Source organism: Rhizoctonia solani, chromosome 13 (genome assembly GCF_016906535.1).
Source record: "Rhizoctonia solani chromosome 13, complete sequence".
NCBI classification, from domain to species: Eukaryota; Fungi; Basidiomycota; class Agaricomycetes; order Cantharellales; family Ceratobasidiaceae; genus Rhizoctonia; species Rhizoctonia solani.
This window is the reverse complement of record NC_057382.1, coordinates 2,067,259-2,091,194: the sequence shown is the minus strand read 5'-3', so window position 1 is coordinate 2,091,194 and position 23,936 is coordinate 2,067,259. Positions and strand designations below refer to the sequence as shown.

General features: G+C 47.1%; 6 protein-coding genes and 1 non-coding gene across 7 annotated transcripts; 2 read left to right on the top strand and 5 right to left on the bottom strand.

Moving 5' to 3' along the window:
- Positions 1-23: 23 nt before the first annotated feature.
- Positions 24-7,193, bottom strand: RhiXN_07495 (DNA repair protein RAD5; the record flags this gene model as incomplete). The annotated part of the gene is made up of 35 exons (XM_043327311.1): positions 24-109; positions 161-260; positions 315-361; positions 416-480; positions 638-702; positions 2,453-2,555; positions 2,608-2,665; positions 2,719-2,834; positions 2,878-2,968; positions 3,020-3,037; positions 3,094-3,138; positions 3,188-3,297; positions 3,365-3,403; positions 3,453-3,489; positions 3,545-3,569; positions 3,622-3,647; positions 3,701-3,795; positions 3,845-3,855; positions 3,922-4,071; positions 4,122-4,140; positions 4,203-4,250; positions 4,304-4,373; positions 4,424-4,592; positions 4,659-4,734; positions 4,794-4,877; positions 4,944-5,018; positions 5,067-5,230; positions 5,280-5,384; positions 5,443-5,545; positions 5,607-5,624; positions 5,685-5,882; positions 5,933-6,008; positions 6,064-6,342; positions 6,400-6,548; positions 6,604-7,193. 35 exons carry the CDS (start codon positions 7,191-7,193, stop codon positions 24-26), a joined length of 3,510 nt encoding a protein of 1,169 aa, XP_043185783.1.
- Positions 7,194-11,122: 3,929 nt separating this feature from the next.
- RhiXN_07494 (uncharacterized protein) lies at positions 11,123-12,722 on the bottom strand (the record flags this gene model as incomplete). The annotated part of the gene is made up of 8 exons (XM_043327310.1): positions 11,123-11,301; positions 11,353-11,538; positions 11,590-11,792; positions 11,839-11,983; positions 12,032-12,153; positions 12,204-12,278; positions 12,327-12,616; positions 12,672-12,722. 8 exons carry the CDS (start codon positions 12,720-12,722, stop codon positions 11,123-11,125), a joined length of 1,251 nt encoding a protein of 416 aa, XP_043185782.1.
- A 1,314-nt stretch (positions 12,723-14,036) lies between these two features.
- On the top strand, positions 14,037-15,400 carry RhiXN_07493 (carbohydrate esterase family 10 protein; the record flags this gene model as incomplete). Its single annotated transcript, XM_043327309.1, has 6 exons — positions 14,037-14,190; positions 14,240-14,292; positions 14,353-14,471; positions 14,537-14,607; positions 14,669-15,016; positions 15,075-15,400. 6 exons carry the CDS (start codon positions 14,037-14,039, stop codon positions 15,398-15,400), a joined length of 1,071 nt encoding a protein of 356 aa, XP_043185781.1.
- A 1,108-nt stretch (positions 15,401-16,508) lies between these two features.
- RhiXN_12438 lies at positions 16,509-16,593 on the top strand. The gene has a single exon. It is a non-coding gene; the product is annotated as a tRNA-Ala (tRNA).
- A 2,391-nt stretch (positions 16,594-18,984) lies between these two features.
- Positions 18,985-19,451, bottom strand: RhiXN_07492 (uncharacterized protein; the record flags this gene model as incomplete). Its single annotated transcript, XM_043327308.1, has 3 exons — positions 18,985-19,063; positions 19,115-19,344; positions 19,401-19,451. 3 exons carry the CDS (start codon positions 19,449-19,451, stop codon positions 18,985-18,987), a joined length of 360 nt encoding a protein of 119 aa, XP_043185780.1.
- Positions 19,452-20,169: 718 nt separating this feature from the next.
- Positions 20,170-21,092, bottom strand: RhiXN_07491 (Upstream activation factor subunit spp27; the record flags this gene model as incomplete). The annotated part of the gene is made up of 4 exons (XM_043327307.1): positions 20,170-20,197; positions 20,249-20,409; positions 20,458-20,491; positions 20,542-21,092. 4 exons carry the CDS (start codon positions 21,090-21,092, stop codon positions 20,170-20,172), a joined length of 774 nt encoding a protein of 257 aa, XP_043185779.1.
- A 340-nt stretch (positions 21,093-21,432) lies between these two features.
- Positions 21,433-23,222, bottom strand: RhiXN_07490 (uncharacterized protein; the record flags this gene model as incomplete). The annotated part of the gene is made up of 3 exons (XM_043327306.1): positions 21,433-22,912; positions 22,982-23,043; positions 23,127-23,222. 3 exons carry the CDS (start codon positions 23,220-23,222, stop codon positions 21,433-21,435), a joined length of 1,638 nt encoding a protein of 545 aa, XP_043185778.1.
- Between the last annotated feature and the right edge of the window lie 714 nt (positions 23,223-23,936).

Sequence of the window (23,936 nt, the reverse complement as noted above, 5' to 3'; positions counted from 1 at the left end):
ACACTCACTCTTATCGCCGAAATCTAATCCAAGTCTACGATAATGATTCCATATCGGAAAATTCCCATAGCCTGGTACTCTTTCAAGATAGCGATATAATGGGATACTCCTATATATTCTCGGAAACCATACAAACAAAATCAAAGTCTGTGCGGCTTACTACCAATTTCTTCACTTGCTCTGGCGCGAGCCTCCGTTCGAGGTCCATCCTCCGCCACTTGGGCTAGTATAGTTGCTATGGCCATTTCCACTATTATAGTCTATGGTAGATCCAATCAAGACCCATCACGATCAAGCATGCAGTTAACACTTACAGGTTGAACCATTTGGATTGCTATAATAGTAGCTTCCATCGGTGTTGCTGTAATCAAGTATGAGCAAGAGTGGTAATGGCATCCACAGGGACTAGGTTTACCTGTAGTGGTAAGAGTTTTGATTCGGGGCGGAACTGCCGTAGTCACGCGAGCAGTAGTGGTTTCCCTGTGCAAGTGTTAAGAAAAGGAATAACTACATTCTTTAAAGGCGACTTGCCTGGGAGTTAGTGCCGTGGCTATTGTACGTGTATCCGTTAGGCATTACGGGATCTATAACATTGTCCGTAAGCACCATAGAGTGTAGCAAACACTTGGTCGCTTACTCGTTGTCTGAAGCGTGCGGTGTGGGTGGTGGACTAGAACGAGAGATTCGGAAAGGAGAACTGCCCTTTATACCATAAACGGGGTCACGTTAGCCACATGGTCCTGAGGAAATCAATTTCCTTTCGGAGTTCTCAGCCGGACCCGGATACCATCCCACGTTTCACTCTCATATAGTTGACTCACCCACTTACTAGTTCATTGGGTTGGAACACTCTCGTCGCGCACGGGGTCCCGGGCTGGGTGGAATGTGCTAGAAATAGAGTGTATTTGTACCATTTTCCATAACGAAAAGGACCAGGGCTGATTTAGAATGGTAGATTAGCACGGGTGTCAGATTTAGTCTGTAACGCACTGAATTTCAAGTAGGAAATAAGCATATTTCTGGATGGTAATTAATTATGACGTTTCCGGTGCTTTCGTAAATGCTGGTGGCGCCAATTCGCCCCTTTCAAGCGCATGTATATAGATTGCAACCAGAGTTACCTGGTTTCTACGAATAAAGACGGGTGCGAAATATAGGGAACTTAACATGACTTGTCAGACATAAACTACGAAGTATTAGTCTATTATATGTGTTCCATCTGAGAGCCTATCAATAGGGCGGCTTTGGAACATCCCGGGCCAAAATTCTCGCTTCCTCATGTCACTCGCCAGCTTTGAATACCATTCGAGTTTCACCTTGCCCTGATCGTGATCGATGCAAATACAAGCATACGACCCGGGACTCTCGTACTGAGCCATCGCGTACATAGAACTTGGGATACCAGCCCTCCTAGGCCACCGCTGTATTCTATTGAAGAGTAAGTATCTAAGATAAGGGCTCGCAGGCAAGGTATCGAAAGAGACACATGTTCAGATTCCGGTGTTTCGCACCCCCCCCCACCCCTCGGCGAGTGTCAGTTCGAGCAACATGTGGCCGCAGGGCGAGTGGTCTATGCGTCATCAGGCGCCGACGAAAACTAACATGCGATAGACTCTCTGGCGATTGAGAATACGTGATACGTTTGCTTTCGTATCGTGAATTGGAGCTGGAGGCCGAGTGTACTATGGAAAGAATGCGGCCAAGTATTTCATCTGGAAGGCTATTGACGAGCAGAACGGTTGATTGATTGATTGATGATATTCCATGTATGACCTATCTTCTCCTCTGATTCAACGATTACGCACAAGTCTTCTTTCATAAAAGTCGAATACCCCTGGTGATGGTTGAAAAGAGGTCGCTCTGCATAGTCTCGGGCAGATCTACAAGTCTGGAAATATTTTTTGAGATCCCCTCAATATGAACTTCTTCACCGATTCAATGGTTTTGAACTAGTTCATAGTATGGAATAGTTTTCACGATATAAGGAGGTGATAGATTCAATCTGGAAAGATCAATAGGGTATGTAAATACATCAATTACAGTAGGCACAAGACCCGTACAATCGCCGAATACCATATTTCGACAATTTGGCGGTCTACCTCAATAAAAGCGTATATGGCTCAGCTCGAAAATGCATACTCGAATATCTAAGATACATGATGGCTATCTCTCGAAGGGAAAGTAAAGTAGTTTCACGCAAGCGTGATACATATAAACAAATCGAACAAAAGTCAAACAAGATACATAGAAGGTAATATTGAGAGAATATAAAGTTTGAATAATCGCGGCAATAATGTAAATGGAATTATGAGCTATTTGGCCCACTGATACTTTGCTCTATGTGATGCATGAGCCGCCATTGGCCAAAGTTCGAAATTTAATGAGTTAGGCCAAACAACTGTGATTGTCATACTGTTAGAATCATGCTGAAACAAGAACGGTCTTATCTTACCATCTTCAGCTGTGCTACATTCATGCGCGACATTTTAGTACCATTTCCTTCGCCCAATGCGGCGTCGGACAAGTTCTGCTTCTCGGCTTGTAGTTTCAGGATACTAAATTGAATGGGTTCAGTATACATGTCGGAGACTGAGCAGTTTTACCCACCGTTCTTCAATGGTACCTTTAATGGCGAGGCGCTTGACCGTAACTGGTTTGACTTGACCTGATATATAATCGTCAGCGGAAGGGTGAATTGTCCGAGGTGAAGTTCCTCACCCATTCGGTGAGCTCGGTCAATTGCTTGGTTCTCAGTGGCTGCGTTCCATGCGAGGTCCATGCAAATGACGCGGTTGGCTTCAGTAAGATTGAGACCAACTCCTCCGCACTTCAGGCTGATCAAGATGATCTTGGGTCCTCCTTGTTTCTTGAACCTACTCAGGGCGTGCGTGCTCGCGTTCCTCTCGTTTCATTTGGCCATCGTAGCGAAGAGACTCAAAGCCAGACTTTTTCAGAAGAATTTGCATGACTAGACTGTTTTTTAGTCTTTGAATGGGACATCCATGATCAGTATACTCACGGTCAATCATAGAGGTCCCTGATAAAACGGCAAATGAATTAGCATGAGAATGCATAGGATAGGAAGGGGCTCACATTGAGAATAAGCGATGATTTTATCTTCTGGGGCCTCTTTGTGCCCTGTAAGACTCATCAGTAATTAATAAAAACACAATAAAGGTTTACTTACAGGTCGTTAGTAGATTAAGCATATGGATCATCTTGGCACCAGGCACAAGGTCTTCTCCCTCACCCATTGCACCAAAATCCACTTCATCGTCATCGTCTTCACTTTTGATCCTGTACTTGGATTTGGATTTGCCTTACCAGCCGGCACAGGCATGGCCGTACTTCTTGATTTGCGTACTGGCGGCCCCTGCCAAATTCCTCGTTGGCTGCGGCCTCCCTAAATAAATGATGGGCGCTTCGTCGTCTTTTCGCATTGGTGAACTTACCCTTGCAATGGAAGCTTGAATAGATCGTCCAAGCATCCTGAAGTATTGATGACTACCGAACAACCGTGGCAAGTATCACTATTTGTGCTTACCCTTGCAAAATACGTGTCCACAGACCTTTTATGGCAATAAGTCCCATGCGCGGAGAAACTGGTCCAATAGCACTCACCGTGACACACGCATTTCCAACAAATGCTAGATAGCCACGTGAACTCAATGCTTAATCAACGTGCATATAGAATACTTACGTTCATAACAGACTTGACATTCTAGGGTTTCGTCGTCTGGTAAGTCTCCGCCAGTGATCTCGGCCGTGATCATGTCTTTAACGGTATTATGGAATCTTTTGGAATCTTTAGTTTCAGGAGTGCCTTACGAACAGAGTGACTTACTGTCTTGTTACCTAACAGAAATAATTGTTCGCAGTGGTTAGGACGGTTTGATCGAACCCACGAGGATTAGTACTTACCATATTGAAGCGCTCATCCCCCATAAGAGCTTTTGCGTTAGTTTTGCTGTTCGCGAGCGACGAAGTCGAAAGCCTAGGCTCATTATCATCGTTGTCCTCGTCCGAGGTCATAACCTGAGCGCCATCGGCAATGAATTCTCCCGAAGCGTACTGCCGAGCAATTGTTAGAACGAAGCCTTGGAGCGCTGAAACAGACATACGGCAATGAGTCGCGGATGACTATCACGATCGGGCAAGCATCAGAACATGTGCGACAAGTGTATTGAAGAAATAAGTCTCACTTGCAAACCTGTCGCAGACGCAAAAGCATGACCAAAATAAGGTGGTAGCTAATTTAGGGTTAGTGAAACCAATCTATCGAGAACCAGTTGTTGATGCTTACTTTTTCATAACAGTGCCGGCACGGATGAATTTGTTGAGTGTTGTTGCTGAGCCTCTACCGCTTGGTAAACCTACGAACACGATTAGAAAAGTGACCCTTATGATGAAAAGAAACCGATACACACCTGGCGTTCATCGGGAGAAAACTCAAGCATCTCCATATCGATTGTCTTGGGCGGCAGGGTAATGAGTGGCTTCCCTTCTAATTTGGAGTTCTTGGTGCGACGAAGAAGGCATTTCTTGAGCAACGCCTGGGCACGCCGGCCAGCAATTGGGGTCCCGCTTTTGAACTTTCGCCTTTCATGTGACACAGATGTTCAGTACCAATATAACATGAGGGATTCGAGAGTACCCACAATTTTTTCATTGAATTCAGACCAATCATTGAATGGAGCATAATGCAAAAAGCGCACAAGACCGTACAAGTCGGCTCTGCATCCAACTTTCAGTCAGCCACATTTCTAACCTAATCAGTGTAGATAGGCCCTCACAGTGTGTTTGTGACTGGGGTCCCGGTCAGAGCCCAACGGTACTCCGAATCAAGCATCGTCATTACGCGGCTAGACCGGGTTGACCTAATATATGCGCAATTAATGTGGCGGTTTAGTTCCTGGGCGTCAATCGGAAGGAAATAACCGCACCGGTTACGGATGTTTTGTGCTTCATCAATCACAACACGATACCATTTGGTCATCGCTAAAGGACCATACCCGGCCCTGTACGGAATGGGTTAAAGTCTTCGAACCTAAAGCTGTGTGACTCACTTCTTCTTCGACGCCCCCTCGTCTGAGGAATCATTCACGATAAAGTAATCAAGAGTTCGCTGCTTTGACTTTTTCTTCTTTTTATCGGCAGCCTTCTTCTTTCGCATATCGATCTCGTCCGTAGGGAACTCGTTGGTCAAGGTTTGGAAAGTGGTGATAATAATCTGGTTGTGTGTTATTTAATCTGCTCATAAGAAGCCACTTTGCACATACGTCGTATTTGCCGACCTCTTTTGCCGAACGCAGCTTATCCTTGCCGTGGTGAATCCTAACTTTGAACAGGCCATCATCGGTGCGGCTGAGAATTTCATCTTTCCACTTCAAAAAATATCACAATTGTGAACCCTGCGTTGCGACCGGATTCATATATACGTACTTGATCAAGAAGGGCCGCAGGCGCGACCACAAGTGTAGCTTGACGAGGATTTTTCTTTTCAGGTCGATTTTTAGCGATCAAAGCAATAGTCTGCATGGTTTTCCTATTGAATTAAATTAGGAAGTCAGCAAATATTCTACCTCGACTTTAACGAATGAAGCTACCCAAGACCCATATCATCCCTAATTATCACCCACACTGTTAATGTTGTCATCGTAGGAAAAGAGAAGAATATAGCTTACGCAAGGATTCCACCAGCAACCTGCCCTAACTCCTGCTTCACCATCCAAGCAACACCAATGAGTTGATGGGGCATCAGAGGTACTTGCATGCCCGGAAGTCGCTCCGTTGTATTAGACAAACCCAGGGCTTTGGTTGCATCGCGAACGGGAATAGCGGATTCGTGATCATCCATCGCGTCTTCGAAGAACTTCTGTAGTCTAGTGGGGAGATTAGTTTAAATTAAACATGACAGATCAAAGTGGCTCACTGAACCGCGCGATTCGGCCCGTTGGTGTCGAGCCAAGTGGCTGGACTTGAATCATCATAGTTGAGATTGAAGCCGCCTACCAAGTCGGATCATCAGCACATATGACCAATCCAAGTGCACGGTGAACGTACCGTTGAAACGATTCAATGGGCCGGGAGCCATGGGCTGAGGAACCGGCATTGCGGCTCCCATTGGAGGAGCATGATATCCCATAGTTGGATGAACGATGTTGGACCCGATAACGGTAGGCATCAAAATGTCATTGTTGAATGCATTTACAGGCTGATATCCATTATGATAGGAGGCAGAGCCATAGAGGGTGGTTGCAGGGTAGGGTACTGGCGCTGGCGCTTGTCCAACGGGATGGAGGGTGAAGTGCCCCGGCATAATCGTACCGGCTCGAGCCTGGCCTATTAGAATAAAATCTGACTCAATTCTTGCAATGAAAAAGGTTTGGCTATCCGTACCTGCAATTTGCTGGGTCATATAGTTATTGGCAGGTCCGTAGTAGTCTTCTTCGAATTCTTCGTCTTGGTAGGGGACCCCGGTTTCGGGGAACATGCCGTATCGGGCCCGCTTCGAGACATGGCCTTCAGGGCCATCTGTATCCACGCTACTGTACCCGTGTTGGTCATCTGTAGACTCGTCCGCCTCGCCATCATCATTAGTACTGGATTAAGCGCTTGCGAGAGCTCGGAGCAAAGCTGCCAACACTCTCGGGGCTAGATGGTCGAGATCGGTTTTGTGTCCAGAACATTTGAGAACGATCGTATTCCACTGGAAGAGGTTCTACGACTTGGCGATGCAGCATCGTTCCGGTGCTACTGGGACGAGGCGTAATTATATCCGAGCTAGCACTGGCACGATATAGTCTCGGGGCATTTGTTAACGACGAGGACTGGCGAGGAATCGGAAGAGCGGGCATTGGTTCTTCGTCTGAAGATCCTATTTCAATTACTTCTCCGTCCGGAAAGGCGTACTGAGAAATGTGTTCGCTGGGGCGAGGGTTAACCTCGTCGTCAGAGTCTGAACTAAGTTCAATAACGGATGGTGCCTTGGGGGGAGATTCTTGTCTGATGTTGCTAGGGAGGGGCTCGGCGTTGCTCGAGGATGGTGGTTCAATATCGCTGATGGATCCGACTCGGATGGTAGTATTCGGATAGGGGGATGTCGGACCGAAACTCGCGTTACTGGACTCCTTTTTAACCGTTTTCGAATCACTGCCCGCGGTGATGGTTCTAGGACCGTCATCGCCCTGCATTATGAAACAAAGAATCGTCAGCTTATTGAGTGAAAAGCAACACGCCAATCAATGCCAAAAGGGCAAGTTCTCCAGATTGTTGGTATTATAGCACACACCTTCGGCTCCTTACCACGATTGTGTTTATGGGCCTTGGAGTGATTATGGTCCTGCCAGAAGAAGACTCAATAAGGCTAGAATGTGTATATAATATGACGTACTCCTAATAGACTTAAATCTTGAAACACAAAGACACCAGGTGAAACTTGCTTGCCAATTGGGAACGAGAGTTTGCAAGGTATGCACGTAGCCACACCTCCTGTTTTACAGTAAAAATATGCCGGTTAAATACACGAGGCAAACAACAAAATAACTCATCGAGATTGACCTTGCTTCGTGAGATCAAGCGTGAAATCGAGATCTTTGGGATACTGCGCCGCGTATCGAGCCAATGCCGATATATACTGTCATGCGATTAGTCATTTCGGAAAAACACATTAGAAAAATGTGCACGTTCGGGCTCAAACAACATGCGCCACGACTCACCACTACGTCCCGTCCACTGTAACCCAAGGTACGCCTAGCCAAGGCATACAGCTCCGACATAGACAATTCCATGATGACACTTCTGTGATCGCTCCACCTTTTGCTCTCGATTTTGCCGATTTCTTATCTCAATCGGCCGCCACAGCTGTTGGTTGAGTAAAAGACAAGCTGAGAGTGTCCAGGGTCCTACTCAGGTGAAAAGCCTACTCCGCGATCACGTGAGATCGTAACAAGCTACTCCCCATGTCCGCATGTATCCCACATGTGCTTTTTCCAGTTCAGTTCGTATACCGGTTTGCCCTTTCGACAAAATAAGAAAGCGTCTTCATCCTCGCAAGATCATGATCCCAACTGGATCCATGTATTGCAAATTCTAACACCGGCACTATCACCACATATCCGAAGTGGTTGCCGAACCGAGATAATAATGCCCCGGATTAACGATCTTCGAGCACGAAGCAGGCATCTACCGAGACGACCTGCAAGAATCATCCAGTTCTTCTGCATCTCAATCATCTTGCTCTTGGAGCTTGCAAACATCCACGCTCATACCGAACATTCTAGGAGAATCGCGGATTATCCAGGCTGATGCTGTGCCTCATGTTCTCGAATGTCTTATTGTTCTCTTAGCAATCTTAGGCCTATCAAACCAGTTGTTGCCTGTATCTTCGGTCTCGAGGCTGGGGCACAGATCAAGGTGCTCCTCCGTAGAGCCTTACTTTACTTGGGATGAACCATTGGCTCTGTGGAAGGCGCCAAGTGTCGCACAACGACTCATATTTCACTGTACTCCCCCCTCCACATTCACCAATAGACGCTCAGCTGCTCATTGATGATCCCGCATAATGACTGGTAGCTGCTGTCCCGGACGGAAGTACAAGCTGGTACCTTATAGCTACATAATGGTGGAACCACGGTTTCCAGGGCTTTCACAGGTAGCAGTGTGCACTTGATAAACGCCGTTCTATCACGGAAGTTTCTATTATCCGAGTGTACAAAGTATGGACTGTTACTTGATGCAATTCTCCTTCAGCGAAGTCGCCATCCAAAATTTTCAATCCCCCAGACCCCCTTTGTTTAGCAAAACTGTATATGCACATACACAAAAGGCCCCCGAAGTATGTTTAGTCACAATTTCTGACTGAAAAATCGTAAACTTCGAACCAATCATGTCGGGCTCTGCATTCTTTACAGATGACTCAGTATCGCCCGAGAGTTAACGTCCCATGACGGGTGCAATGCACGGTATGCCGTGATATATACTCACACAGATACCCGAGCTGCTTATAGGCTCTTCCGACTCTTCCACAGGCCTTTGATTTCACGTGATAGCTACCGCAAAGTCTCTTTCAATTCGAATCAGTTCGACTTCTGCCGTGACACCCGTACTTGATAGCTCTAGACCGACTTCTTGCTTAGTTTACGGCCGCTAACACGCTTTCTTTAAGCAGCCTCTATATGTAATCGAGACGTACAGTGAGGAGACTTCAAGTAAGGAATCTCATATGAATATGGAATTGCCTAGGTACAGCCAATGCAGTACCGAAGAGGACCAATCGCAACTGTGACTCAAAGGAGCATGGAAACAACATGGGCGATTGCACACAGCACACATACACAATGCGTGCACACGAATAACAATCGATCATATTTGCCCAACAGTCTAATGAAAGTCTAACGCAGATAACAATACTTACACCCGATTCATGGGGAGCCTCGAAATGTGCGCTTGGTCAGATAGGGTTCCAATGTTTCTTGGGGGAAGTACCCCGAGTGGCTGAGGTGCAAATCATTCAGTATGGTGACCAGTTAACTCAGGATCTGCAAGATCCAAATGAAGATTTCAAGCCGCACCTTTGACCCCTGATCATGCCACGCAATGCTATTGAGGGGACTCGGCAACAATTCACTCCCAGGAAACAATCATACGACCGAGCGCCCGTTAATATCAGTCGTCTCCTGGTTTCCAAAGGCTTGGTGGGTTAGACTCGGTACCAACATATATATTATCCTAGTATTTCCAAACGGTTAGATTAGCCCATAACCTGGCCAAAGATGAAGAAAAAAATGCGTGTAGATCCGGCGCATACATGCATAGCTTAAGAGTAGCTTTCTGGTGTTCAACTTGGCGTACAAGATCTCAACTTAATCGCACGGAGTACCCGATATTCAACTCGCTCAACACAATCAAAGACTCCTGTTGGTATATACAACTCCGCTTTTGGTCGCCGCATGTTTGGGTGAACATTGCAGACCGACGATCATCCCCTTCAAGACCTTGGCGCTCTGTTCTACTAGATATAGGGGTTGAACCGCATAAGCGCGATATATTGTGTCATGTGCGTTCAGGGGTGGGGTCTGGACACCATTGGTTAGAATGCCCGGGCCATGGTCCAGATCCAGTCCCCTTTACGCATTCAATTTAGGACTTCGCTCGTGAGTTCAGCGCAAATAAATCATTCAATAAACTAGGGCATGTGCACCCAATACAATTATTCTACGGCGATCATGGAATATCGACTACGATCGATTGAAGAGCATGTGGCCAGAATTCCAGTACGTAACAATTTGCTTTCGCATCTAAAATATACAACAAAACTGATGTTCTTTACCTGGATAGCTCGGGCGCGACAGCAAGCGCACACTCGAATTGATTTTAACATTTTAAAGAATTAAATGACTTGCTTTATCTGCGTGTAAGCATCCTATCACCCCCAAGTATCTTAAACTCTCCACATGTACCTGCTCCAGAGTATTTGCACCCCTATTTGAACACTACAAACTCAAATGTCCTTAGGATTCTGTACGTGTCCAACCCCCGGCATCACAGCACTTCGCTGTTCTTAACGGTTCTCGAGTCCCATATCGCCGGGGAGTAATGAGGTGTAGTTGTTGCGAAGACAAGGTTAAACTGGGACCAGACATCAGCTGAGGGTCATTAATTTCTTGTAAAATAACGTCGAACGTTCGGATAGAGTGAAGGTGAAAATATCGCGCTATATCCGAGAAACGATGTCCGAGGTGTAAATGAATCCGATAAGATTCCACTCGGCACTTAGTTTGCAGTCCGGGAAAAAAGCATCGGCGATCGGTCAGTTCCTCGCTTCGGATAGACCGGTTTTTAAATTGTTAAATCAGTGAGGTCTTGTACGTCATAGCCGCTACAGTTTAATTTGAGGGATCTTAGCGGTTGGAATGTCGATCATCAGACAGAATTTAGTTCTTCTAGAGGTGATGATATCAGATTGGATATGTACCAAAGTCACTGAAACACGACATTGGAGAAAAGAAAATCAGAAAAATGTATAGTAGAAAAATGTCTAGAGTGCGATGGTTGGGCCAATTGCTAGCTGGAGTACGGACCAGTAAATTTGTTGGAGTTTCACCCCTTTAGTAGCAATAGCTCAGCGCGTCTTTTTGTCTTCGAGAACTTCCACTCCAATCTTAAACCTTCCAGTCCCTTCCAGCGCCTTGAGAAGCGCATCGCCGTATGCAACGCTAGGCGTCAAAACCCCTCCTTCCTTTCCAATCTCCGTCAAGTTCTCAGAGTCTAACAACAGCAGAGCACTTTCCACAATCATAACTATTACAAAAAAGTCAGAATGCTACTCAATCAAGAAATAAAACGACGTACTAGAGGTAAGTCTGTACCCAGGATCCCCATCCCCATCAAGAGTCGCTTTTACCACGACATCTCCCCCCTCGGCAACATTCACAACTCCAAAGTATCCCTTGTCCAACTTATCAGGGGACGGGCCTTCTCCACTTTTTGGCAATACGTTCTTAACTAGCCACCGGAAAGGAGGAAGTAGAGCCATCGCTGCTCCAAAAATGAACACCGTCAGACTGATCAATATTCCCCAAAACGGACTGCCATTGATGGTTGTAAATTCTGTGTACGAAAACGTTGGACGTTTGGCCTCGGGGGCTCGGTAGTATCGTAGACCCCAGGATCGGCGAACGATGGATGCGTTAATAGTGCTCATAACAAAGTATCCGCCCCAAATCTTGGGCGTAATGTGCGGGAGAGAATATAATATTCTCGGGAGAACTGAGAATCCGGGGGCGCCGGGACTGCGGGTACCCGAGTTAATATCGAGCAAAAGTGAAGGGCTGAAACGCACTAGGACTCAGCTCCCAGCCAAGACCTTTGGCCATCTGTTCCCTGGGGACTTCTTCAAAAGCACTCATAAGTGACGCCGCAGTTCCTCCAGATACTCCCCCATTCCCTGTATGTGCAGCAGTTGAGCTGATATGCAGGGGTACTGTAAACTGGTTATTAACTCTGTTTGTTTCACTAACATACTACTTACTCCTTCCGCCCAACTGCTTTTCCAATGTCCGAAGCGCAAGATGGGCCGCAAGGTCGGATGGAATCGAATCATACCCCGAGCAAGGAATGCATGCCTTGTTCTTGTGTGCAAGATAATCGTACCTTCAACCATATGATTAGACGCCGCTTTCAATACGTAGTTGATGACGCACTGTTCAATAATCTTTGCAACCCATGGTGCTTCCCCAGTCAAGTCCACATAATGTGCACCGTTCCTCGCACAAGCCCTACATATAATTAGCAGAGCTTACTCATGGATGTAGTTAAGCACATACTTGACGACCACAGAGCCCCTCGTCCAATATGGCCCAGCAATATTTATAACCACCCGAGTCTTGGCGACTGCCTCTTCCACACTTGGCTCTTTGCTTACGTCGACATATACAGCCCTAACATTCTTGTACTTGGCTGCAAGCTCCTGATTGCTTACGTCGACATATACAGCCCTAACATTCTTGTACTTGGCTGCAAGCTCCTGAACTTTGGAGATCGTACGACCACCAAGTGCAATACGAAGCGAAGAGGCGCGTGAATGGTTCGCAAGATACTCAATCACGAGTTGGCCCTGTGTAAAAGCCTTATATTGAGTATGCTGTTAGTGGTTAACTGAAGCGTCCTACAGTGTATCCTGTAGCACCAATGATTAAAATGTCATACTCTCGCTCGGACATGTTGGATTTAGGTAAAGAACAAGAAGGAATAGAAGATGAAGACGTCACATCTACTGGCACGTGAAATGGTATCAGAGGATCACGTGCTAGTTGTTTTTTTTAATACATCACGTGCTAGTTGGAAATACTGATCACCCAAAACTCTAGTGATGACGTAAGGTATACTCACTCATAAAACTCATGAACGAAAACCAGCGATATAGTGTGAGTGGAACTAGGATAAGATATTATTAATAGACCAAGTGATTATTCATATCTTGAAGCTTCCGTCTGTTCGATCATGATATAAAAGAATGAGCTATTTATGCGTAAGACTATTATCCGTGCGGTGGACTGTCAGACCTGAGCGACGAAACTAAATCAACAACTCTTAACTACCCGCGTCTTATTGCGTTATAAGCGCAACGTCAAAATAGACCTTATCGAGCTCGTTTCTATCAAAATTAAATAAAACCTCAACGCGAAAACCGCTCCTTCGGAAGGGCGCTTCCGATACTCCCGAGTGCCAAGAGCGATGAAGTGCGGAAACTACTCCTTCTCTTAATGAGCGCTCCGATACTCTTGCTCCTCAATTATATGAGCCCTCGAGGGACGGGAGGCTGACGAGCTAAATCGATCGGCGAAATTGTGGGTGCACTGACTCTGAATGATCGTTCACGAGATCGCCAGTCGGAGCTGGGTTGTCATTCCATGCTTTCGCGTGGATAGTCCGGTCGCCGAATAGCTAATATATCGTACAAGAAAGGCACGACTCGGACATCACGGCCTTCTTTCATGTTATCCCTCGAGACACCCATTATGTTTCTATACAGGTGGTTGCTATCTTGGATCAAGCATCTAGGGTTTCAACTTTGTATCAGCACGCCATTGATCTTTGCATTATCGTGGGCTCTTACTATAAATACTGGACCATCTCTGATAAAATATATCCATCAGGTGTTAGTCCCCCCTCCCTTCTTATGAAGATGTTCTTCCGGCAACGCGCACCTGCTTTCCTCTTAGTCTGCGTCCCCTGATTACTGCTGCTACGCTTTCGGTACACGGCACGTCCGCATTATCTGACGGGCTACTTGTCGACACAGCGTCTGGGAAAGTTCAGGGATTTCATAACAACACTGCCCACACTGTACGCACATTTTGGGCATACCCTATGCTGCCGCACCCACTGGTCCCTTGAGGTTTCTGCCACCTCAAAAACGTGAACGTCTTCTAAAGTGATTGAGGCAACGTCTTGGCCACCTTTATGTCCTGGCCTGTATCCCAACATTACGAGTATATTCTCCTACCTGCCGTACTTTCCTATTGCTGGGATCGATGAAGATTGCTTGTCCATCAACATTTGGGCCCCAAGTACTTCTCGTCTTTACGAGTATATTCTCCTACCTGCCGTACTTTCCTATTGCTGGGATCGATGAAGATTGCTTGTCCATCAACATTTGGGCCCCAAGTACTTCTCGTCTCAAGAAAGGTCAGCTCTTGCCATGAGTATTTACATATACGGAGGTTCATTCGACCAGGGCGGGACATCAATCCCTGTATACGAGGCACTAACCTGGTCGAAAACCAGGATGTGAGCATAAGTATTACTCACCCTACATCAGAACTGGTACTAACTGGATCATTGGAACAGATCATAGTGGCTGAACTTAACTACCGCGTGACAATATTTGGCAATCCAAACTCCCCATACTTGGCTTCCAAGGGCGGGGCAGCCAATGTCGGGCTTCTGGATCAGCGCTTCGCTATTGAGTGGTTGCAAAAAGAATATAGCAGCATTCGGAGGTGATCCCAAGCGTATGATCGCGTTTGGCCAGAGCGCTGGTTCAATCAGTTGCGGGCTACCTTCCGTTTGCATACCCGAAAAACCCGATTGTTACTGGGATTGGTGAAATCAGCGCGTCCATCTCATACCTGATACCACTATAATCATGCCGAATTCGCGCAAGGGAATTTCACCGATCTCGCCAGCGTAGTGGGATGTGCACCAGGAAACACGAGCGACAAGCAGATCTTCGAATGCATGCAGAATGTACCCTGGAAGACACTCACAGATTATATCGCTGGCCACCCTGAAAAGAGCTACTTTTTCCGTATTGTCGCGGACGGTATTACTGCGTTCAGCGACATCCCTGCTAGGATTGCAGCTGGAAAGCTCGCAAAAATCCCTCAATTTAACGGCCAGCTCGACAACGAAGCTGACTCGCTCATTCCGTCCAGTCCTAGCGGCATAGACCAGGCTACTTCGGATGCATTCGGCCATTTTCTCCTGGTCTGTCCCGCAGCGAAAGAGGCCCGTAAGCCTCTACATGCACTTCATTTCGTTGTTCCATATTGATCGTCACTTGACTACAGGCTCCGTGTTGACGCTGGGCTCAGAACTTTCCGATACCGCTACTCTGGCATCTACCCTAACCTTACCCCCTACCCCTTTATTCGCAGTTATCATACCTCGGATCTACCTATGTGGTTTGGCTCAGTTAACACGATTCCAGGGCTCAGGAGACGGCTACTGCCGGGCAGAAGAAACAGTCTGCGCACATGCAAGGGCTTTGGCGGCGTTTACTAAGGACCCTGAGCAAGGTTTGATTAAGTACGGCTGGCCACTCTATCAGGGCAACAAGGGCAAGACCTTGGTTCATTTGGACCCAAGAAACAGCTCTGAAACTCGTTGTATTTGAGAATCCAGCCGAATTTGACGCCCCTTGTGCTCCAACGTAATGCGGGACGCCTAACGAATTCATGGTTTTATAGGATTCACTGTTGTCCTGTACATCATAGACTTATGATTAGATTTTCCTATTGGGTCTATGAGCAAGTCAAGGTTGAATGAGGCGGGGTTAATCCCTTATGATTGCACGTGTCGACAGCTAGCTTCAGATCAGATAATTGTCACTTATATCCGCATCCATCGGCTGTCTGACAAACTCAGATTTTCTTCGCAAGCCTGATGGATAGTATGATGATATGATATAGTCCATGAACGCACTCAGATCCATAAATCAATGTCGATGAATAATCTCGTGGGCGCGCTAAATGTATCGGAGATCAGATCCAAGACAGAGCTTGTCAGATGTCTAACCTGCACGGGAGGCCTCGGTACGATGGGAGACGAACGTACAGGGACAGAGTAGCCGATACAGGAATATATAACTCCCTGAATAGGATAGGGGTGGAAAGCCTCGCCGTCGAGGACCACCCGATCACGTGACGGCGCTAGCGCGCCGCACACCTAACAGGGCTGGAGATTGGTAGGGTCTGTTACTATCTACCGATGGCATCAATACTAGGCAGAGGGCACAAATGACGAAACCATACATATGATGCATTATATATAATGGCTTTGCCCAAGCATGGCATAGATAGCGCTTACTATTGCTATAGTTATGTGCTCTGATACCACCAGGGTCTGACAGTAGATCACCTCGTGGGCAGGAAGGTTGTATCGGCGTACTCGAGCTCGATCTATGCTCTCCTTTCAATGTTTCTCGGGCTTCATGAATAAGCATATAGTCATTTTTGAATCCCCTTTGCCTCTTGCAAGTTCTCCTGGAGTTATGCATTGTGAGTTGAAATATGGTATATTTAGCGCATATATTGCATATATTGTACCAGACCAGGAGGTTTTCCTTCGAAGGTTTTCTTTTTCATTCGTGTACTGAGATCGCCTATCACCTCCCTTGCATTGCAATTGCTTCTCGATCATTGCCCTCGCTATTACCAAACTATGGTTCTTACCGCCTCTTCCGCGGCCCGCTCGCTTGGAGACATCATATCGAGCACGTGAAAGGGCATGTAGCGCAGTTGGTAGCGCGCTCGCTTAGCATCAATTAGTGTGTGCGAGAGGTCCTCGATTCGAATTCGGGCTTGTCCACTCTTTTTGTATATTTACGCGGCGTTGCAAGGTCACTATGCATATGGACCTAATGTGCTTGAGTTTGTCCGCACCTCATACCATCTTGTGGGCTCCTAATTCGATCAACCCTTGACTTTTATTTCTGTTTATCGGTCACTCAGCAGCCCTTGGCGCTCAGTCATATGTATGTATTCAGTCTGAGGTACAAACTATGTAATAGAAAAAGTCGAGTAACTGACTTCCCTGCCTTAATGTTCGAATCTGTGTTATCAATACGAGCTTTACGACCCGTCGTACCTCCGGGTGGGACGGTGGGCGGTGTGTTTTCCTGGTTCGCGCTTAAACCGTGGTGGACCCTAGTCGCTGTCAAAAATGTCTCTGTGCTGAGTCAGCTTTCCCACGGCTTCCTCGTAGCACATGAGTGAGTATTCAACTAAGAAATCCATGCTCTGATAAAACCTGGACCGCATCCCAAACTCCAACGGTACTAGAGATTGCGTATGATCCTTGCTCACAAATCATATCCATGCGTCTCTTATCGATGTTAACGTGACAATGTAGACAGGGTTCTCTTACTGTCCTCGCGCGAGCCCAATGTGCTGAGTACAATAGGCACAAGCAGCAAATGCAGTGTAATATCTTTAATTTCGAGATGCCTAAAAGAGCGATTCATGCGCCGGAGAACTGAATTAGAATTCTACACGCTTGTTGCCAGTTTGGGTCATTCTCAAAATTTCCAGGCCTCAGTAAAACGTACGATCACATTTTTACAGCAACAAAGCGATTAGAAGAGAATGGTGCATCACACTTGCTATGTATATATGTGATCTGCAATAGCCCTTTTTTAAGGAGTTGCATAAAATGAATACTAGACTTATAGGCCGTAGCACATGAGTGAGTATTCAACTAAGAAATCCATGCTCTGATAAAACCTGGACCGCATCCCAAACTCCAACGGTACTAGAGATTGCGTATGATCCTTGCTCACAAATCATATCCATGCGTCTCTTATCGTGTAACGTGACAATGTAGACAGGGTTCTCTTACTGTCCTCGCGCGAGCCCCAATGTGCGAGTACCAATAGGCACAAGCAGCAAATGCAGTGTAATATCTTTAATTTCGAGATGCCTAAAAGAGCGATTCATGCGCCGGAAACTGAATTAGAATTCTACGCTTGTTGCCAGTTTGGGTCATTCTCAAAATTTCCAGGCCTCAGTAAACGTACGATCACATTTTACAGCAACAAAGCGATTAGAAGAGAATGGTGCATCACACTTGCTATGTATATGTGATCTGCAATAGCCCTTTTTTAAGGAGTTTCACGCCGACCTCATGCTACCACTCATCGAGTCTTTTTGTCCTCAAGGACCTCTACCCCGAACCTAAACCTTCCCGTCCCTTCAAGAACCTTGACAAGTGCATCTCCATATGCAACGCTAGGTCAGAACCCCTCCCTCTCTTCCAATCTCGGTCAAATTCTCGGATCTAATAACAAAAGTGCACTCTCGACAATCATAACTTGATCCAAAAGAGACTCAGCATTGTTATGGGAAATGGATAAAGAAGGACGTACTGGAAGTAAGCCGATATCCAGGATCTCCATCCCCATGTGCCCAAGACTTGACAACAACTCCCCTCCTTCTGCAATATTAACAACCTCAAACTTTCCCCGATCCAATCGGTCCAAACTTGGTCCTTGTCCACTCTTGGGCATCATCCACTTCAAGAACCACCTGAACGGAGGGACGAAGCGAGGCCGGCCATTACGCTCATTATCCCCAAGCTAAGTAAGGCGCCTTTGATCCGACTGCTACCGGTGTTATGAACTCGGTGTATGAGAATGTTGGACAGCTGAGCGTGGGAGTGTGTAGGTCTTAGGCCCCATGAGCGGCGGACGATAGGTGCGTTGATGCTGTTCATGAAAAAGTACCCCCCAGATGGTGGGTTTCACATAAGGGAGGGAGTAAAGGATTTTTGGTACGGCTGGTACCCAGGGGGCGGGGATACTTTACAGATATCAGTAATGGCGAATAGGATAAGAGCTGGATATACCTGGGCTCAACCCCCATCCAACTCCTTTTAGCCTGTACTCCCTCGGAACTTCCTCGAAAAGCTGAATAAAGTGGCAGCCGTACCTCCGGACACTCCGCCGTCAAATATGCGCCGCAGTAGAGGAAATATGTTCAATTCCTAAACGGACCTGAGAGAATGCTATTACTCGAATAGGAAGATACGTACTTTTCCCGCTTAGCTGTCTCTCTAGCGTCTGCAAGACAGATACGCGGCAATATCAGACGGGATAGAATCGTACCCGAGCAAGGACAATACACGCTCTATTCTTATGCGCTAGGTAATCGTACCTTCAATCCCACAGTTAAGATAAATACCAAGACGAACAACTAAAACGACCTACTCTTCAATAATCTTTGCGACCCACGGGGCTTCACCCGTCAGATCTAAATAATGCACACCGTTCCTCGCACATGCCCTATAATACCATCGAATGTCGATCCGGTTGTGACTTGGAACAGGGGCTTACCGAACCACTACTGATCCCCTCGTCCAGTACGGCCCCGCAATATTTATAACCACTCGAGTCTTGGCGATTGCTTCCCCACAGTCCGCTCTTTGCACATCTAGATAAACAGCATCGATATTTTGATACTTTCTTGCAAGTTCCTGAACTTTGGAGATCGTACGACCACCAAGTGCGATACGCAGTGATGATGCACGAGAGTGGTTGGCCAGGTATTCAATGATTAATCGACCCTGTATGAATGTGGCAGTTAGATTCGATCTTAGCTTCAGATTCGATGGTTAAATACCGTGTACCCCGTGGCCCCAATGACCAAAATGTCAAATTGTCTCTCAACCATATTTATCTTTGGGATTAGGGTGCGGTTAGAAACTCCAAAAAGTTTTATCACATGACGTGTTTCTAATACGCCATTTCTAACATATGTTATTACCTTTCGGGAGATAAATGTAATATATACAACTTTATTAATCTAATATGAGTCCAGGTCAACGCTGCTCCTGTCTATCCTGGCCGAAACCACAGATGTCAGGGATGTAGAGGTCTTTGCCCCCCCCCCCCTTAGGCAGCGCCTGAACCCACCCAATGCCCGGCTTTTGAACTGAAGGAAGAGCATAATTATTGAGATCTACTGAGTCGGGCCCGAGACTGGAAGAAGTTTGGAGCTATTTACCAGTTCAGCTAAAGTAATTTCAAATTATTTCTAACACCTCCCGATGACCTTGGCTGGCCGTGTTGTTAACATGTTGTTATAAATACATGTTACAAATGTAACCCTTTATAACCGCACCTTATGCCACCATTAGATCACCTGACTTATTTAAAATGTCGATCCTCGAAGGACTGATTCCTAGTCGAGTATCCGCGACAGTGCTCGTTGACAAGTGCAAGGGAAGAAACGCCAAACGTGGAGGAAAAGGCGAAAGATACACATTCGTTTAGCGAGTTAAATAACATCCCAAGATGACCTGTCTGTTGGTACAGGTTATTACAACAACAAAATTGAGCGAAAATGCAAGAAGACAACATTGTCTGAGAAACTGTAAAATGTAGAAACATCACTGTGGTGCGTCGCCAACAATGTGTCTACGCAAAAGTGTTAGTACAAACAGAGTTAGGAGCAAACCCGAGACTTACGCTCCGATGACCTTGTTCATCTGGAACATGTTGATCTTGTCAACGTTGAAAAGACCTTTCATCTGGTCGTCGCACAGGATTTCTCGCTTGTCTTGCGGGTTTTGTAGGTTGTTGGCTTTGATATGGTCCCAGAGCCTCTTGACAATTTGGGGTCGTGAGAGCTGCGTTGAGAGTTAGTAAGAGCCGATCCAACGAGCTGAAAAACGTACCGCTGATACGCCCGTAAACGCAGCCAACGCAGGACTGCCCAAATAAGTTGAGTGTTAGATCAGAGCAAGGCGAGACAATCATACCTCAACGCATACTCCTTCTGGTAACCCCCTTTTTTCTTCTCCTCGCCATCGCCGTCATCCTGCTTCTTAGCCTTTTTAGGCTTGGACTTCTTCTTCTTGGGTGCATCGGCCTCGTCGTCTGAATCCTGAATCTCTTTGGCGCTCTTTGCCTGTTTTCGCTTTGATTTGTCCCTTTTGTTTCCAACGCTCCCAGCACGGGTGTTGTGCCCATTGAGTTCGCTGGCCAGCTTCCTCGCATACTCTGCATCGGCCTCTTCCTCCGCACTTCGTTTCCGCTTGTTACCCGTAACAGAAGCTGTAGCAACACTCGCAGGTGGAGATGGAGTCTTCTCTTTCTCATCCTCTCCCATCCCCGCTCTCACGCGGTCAAAGATCGTTGCAGTCAGAGCATCAATCTCTCCCTTGTGCTTCCGCACCCACTCGTCTTCCAACTTTGGCAAGTTGACTTTGAGCTGCGCACGGACCCGTTTGGCCGACACAGTATCCAAGTCCACCGCTGGCGCTGTCAGGATAGCCAGAATGTGCGGTTCGAGCGACTCTACTGTCGTCATTTGGTGCTGGAGGTTTGAAATTGTCGGTGAGGAGAGAACGAGGCGGAGATGTTGGCGTGAGATGACAAGTCAAATTCCGCTCACATGGGACGGGTGTCAACAACTGTTAAGCGCCGAGGGACTTAAACTTCCGCAGGGAGATCACCAAGGAAATGGGCAGAGGTCTACCCGCTTTGTGACTTATTTTTGTGGCTGCTGTCGATAGGCTAACCAAGCATGGAAGTGACTGGATTTCTGCTCCGTATAACGACTGAATGCGACCAATGACGTCAATCGATTTAACTACTTTTACCCGCACGGCTATACATGAACAATCTAGCCTTGATTCAGCCCAAGATAATCAATCGTCTACAAACTGCCAATCACTCGCATCGTCCGCGATACTCAGAGCAACGCTATTGAAGCCACCAACTCCTACACTCGTACTCGCTTCCATAACCACCTCCCTACTGGATTTTTCCCTAGTCCTGACCATGACCTCTACCTTGATTCCACTCTGTTCACCCGCCAACTCCAGAATCGAAAAATCCGATGCTCTAATTTTCGTTTTCCAAATCGACGAGCTTGAGCCTACACCCACAGGCCCCGGGACCAACTCTTTCTCCTCGGACTCCCACTCGTACAGAGGACTCGAGAGCAATGTGTCGCTTGGAATTTCAGTAGGCAACAAACGATCCGACCCAATCTGGTCGATCGGTTTCGTTTCGTTCCAGTGCATATCGAGAGGGAGAATCCGGACAATTGCTTGGACACGGAGCGGGTCTGAAGAAACGACGGAGCTCGTTTGGCGAAGCGTAAGGAGGAGTGTGTCTTCTCCTATCGACAAGGCCCAGATACGACCTTCAAACATCCACTCGGCAATGAGCAATTTATCTCCCACAGAGCCGGTGGGTGCCATTCCGAATCGGTTTCCTCTCGAAGGAGATGTATAGGACCAGCTTGGGCCGGTAAGCGACTCTTTGAACGAAGGTAAGACGATACGTGCGCGGTGTATTCGACTGGGAAGCTCCTCGACCTCTTGGGTTTGGTTTTCGGCTTCCAACTGCTGGTCGCGTTCGTCAGAGGAAGACTTGAGAGTTTCGATATCCGCTTGGTCCAAATACATCGATTCGTCGGGGTCGATAATCGATACATCATCGTACAAACTCCCTTGGTCACTCTCATCGTCATCGTCCTCGCTCTCGACCGGGCTTGCTACCACACCACTCGCCCCAACGCGAACAAAAGCCAGTCCTTCGACGTCCACATCATACGCCGCACTCCCTTCCCCTTCCCCGTCCACATCTGGGACAAAACTCCTTAAAATATTCCAAACAACTTGCTCACCCATCCCATTACATCTCATCAAACACCCCTTCCTCACTTCACCATCCACATCCCACGGTTTCGTATTCTCCATCAACCACAGCACCAACTCGAGGCCAGCACCAACATCCACCCTCGACGCCTCCAAGCAAAGCGGCGTCATGCCCAGATCGGACGTGCCGAGAAACACGGTCCGGGAGAGCAGATCCTCGGTCGAGACTCCGACCCGACGTGCGGTCTCGCATGCGTCTTGAATGAGTTCGGCCGCGCCCGACGGGTCGAGGTCAAAGTTGAATAGGATATCGGATATGGCTGTGTGTGCTGTAGTGCGTGAGAACCGGTCTGGGCGGGAGAGTGTGTCCATGCTGGGTTGGTTCCATGGGTAAGAGGATTGGGGTGTAGCAGGAGGAGACCTGTTTGTTTGGCGTATGTAGGAAGAGCTGGGTTGCCGTGCGTAGGGAAAGTCGGGTCGGGTAGAAGAGAGGAGGGAAGGGGCGGTCCGAGTATATAGGATCCTAGAGATTCGACAAGTTCGCGCTGGGATCTTATGAGTTTATTTCATTATACGTATACGACGAACTTACAACCGAACGGAATGGCCGAACCGGCGACGTATTTGAGAAACATTCGGGTCAGAAGCACTATACTAAAGTAGATAATTGTGAATATTCAAATACATCCGTCCTGCGAAACCACATCACTCTCAAGCGACCCTAGTTCCTGACTTACCGAGGACCGCCCAGCCGAGCCCGACTCGGAGCCGCCCCCCGTAAAATCAATCAAGGGCCCATTTTCAGAGCCCAATTGGTCTTGTTGGGTGTTCATCTTAGCGTAGTGCAGCAACCAAAATGCGTAAACACAGACTAGTGGGATAATGTGCTATCGTGGAGAGGTGTGACCCGCTTGTGGCGAGAGCGCTAAAGTCAAATGCACCCCCCTTCCGCGCGTGAGCTGTGTTGATCAACCAAGGCGAGTCACACGCATACATACATCTACACGCCGTTCCGCATCTTGACTTTGAGGGGAGAATACGTGACGGGTACAAGCCCTTCGATTCACCTTTTTCGAGTGCGGCTTAGCTCAAGACGTTAAGTGAATTTCCATTCTGGGAAAAGTTGAATTGTGTATATGTCCAAGATTGGATGTTCTTCTTTTTTTAATCTGTGTTATTAAGAAGGCCTTTGTGACGCGAGGCTTTGAAGTTACCGCTGTTGATGGCCTTTGCTATGTTGTTTCTAATAGAACATGTGTCTACAAAGCATGGTTGATTGGATGTTCACTCGGAGATAATGCCATTTAAGAATCTCTTACTTCTAATAAATAGTTTTGCCAACGTACGGTGCTGGCTGTAATCACATCACGTTTCTATTGGCTGGTTCGGATCCGGGGTTGATCCTTCCTCAATATGAGGCTATTCTACGCGAGTCAATGGAATGTCGGATAGGCCCGAGTCTTGGGAGTGTTATTGACGGAAAGGAGAATATGGTGTACGTTATTAACCAAATGCGCGGGCGGCTACTTGTGGTTTACCTTTATAAG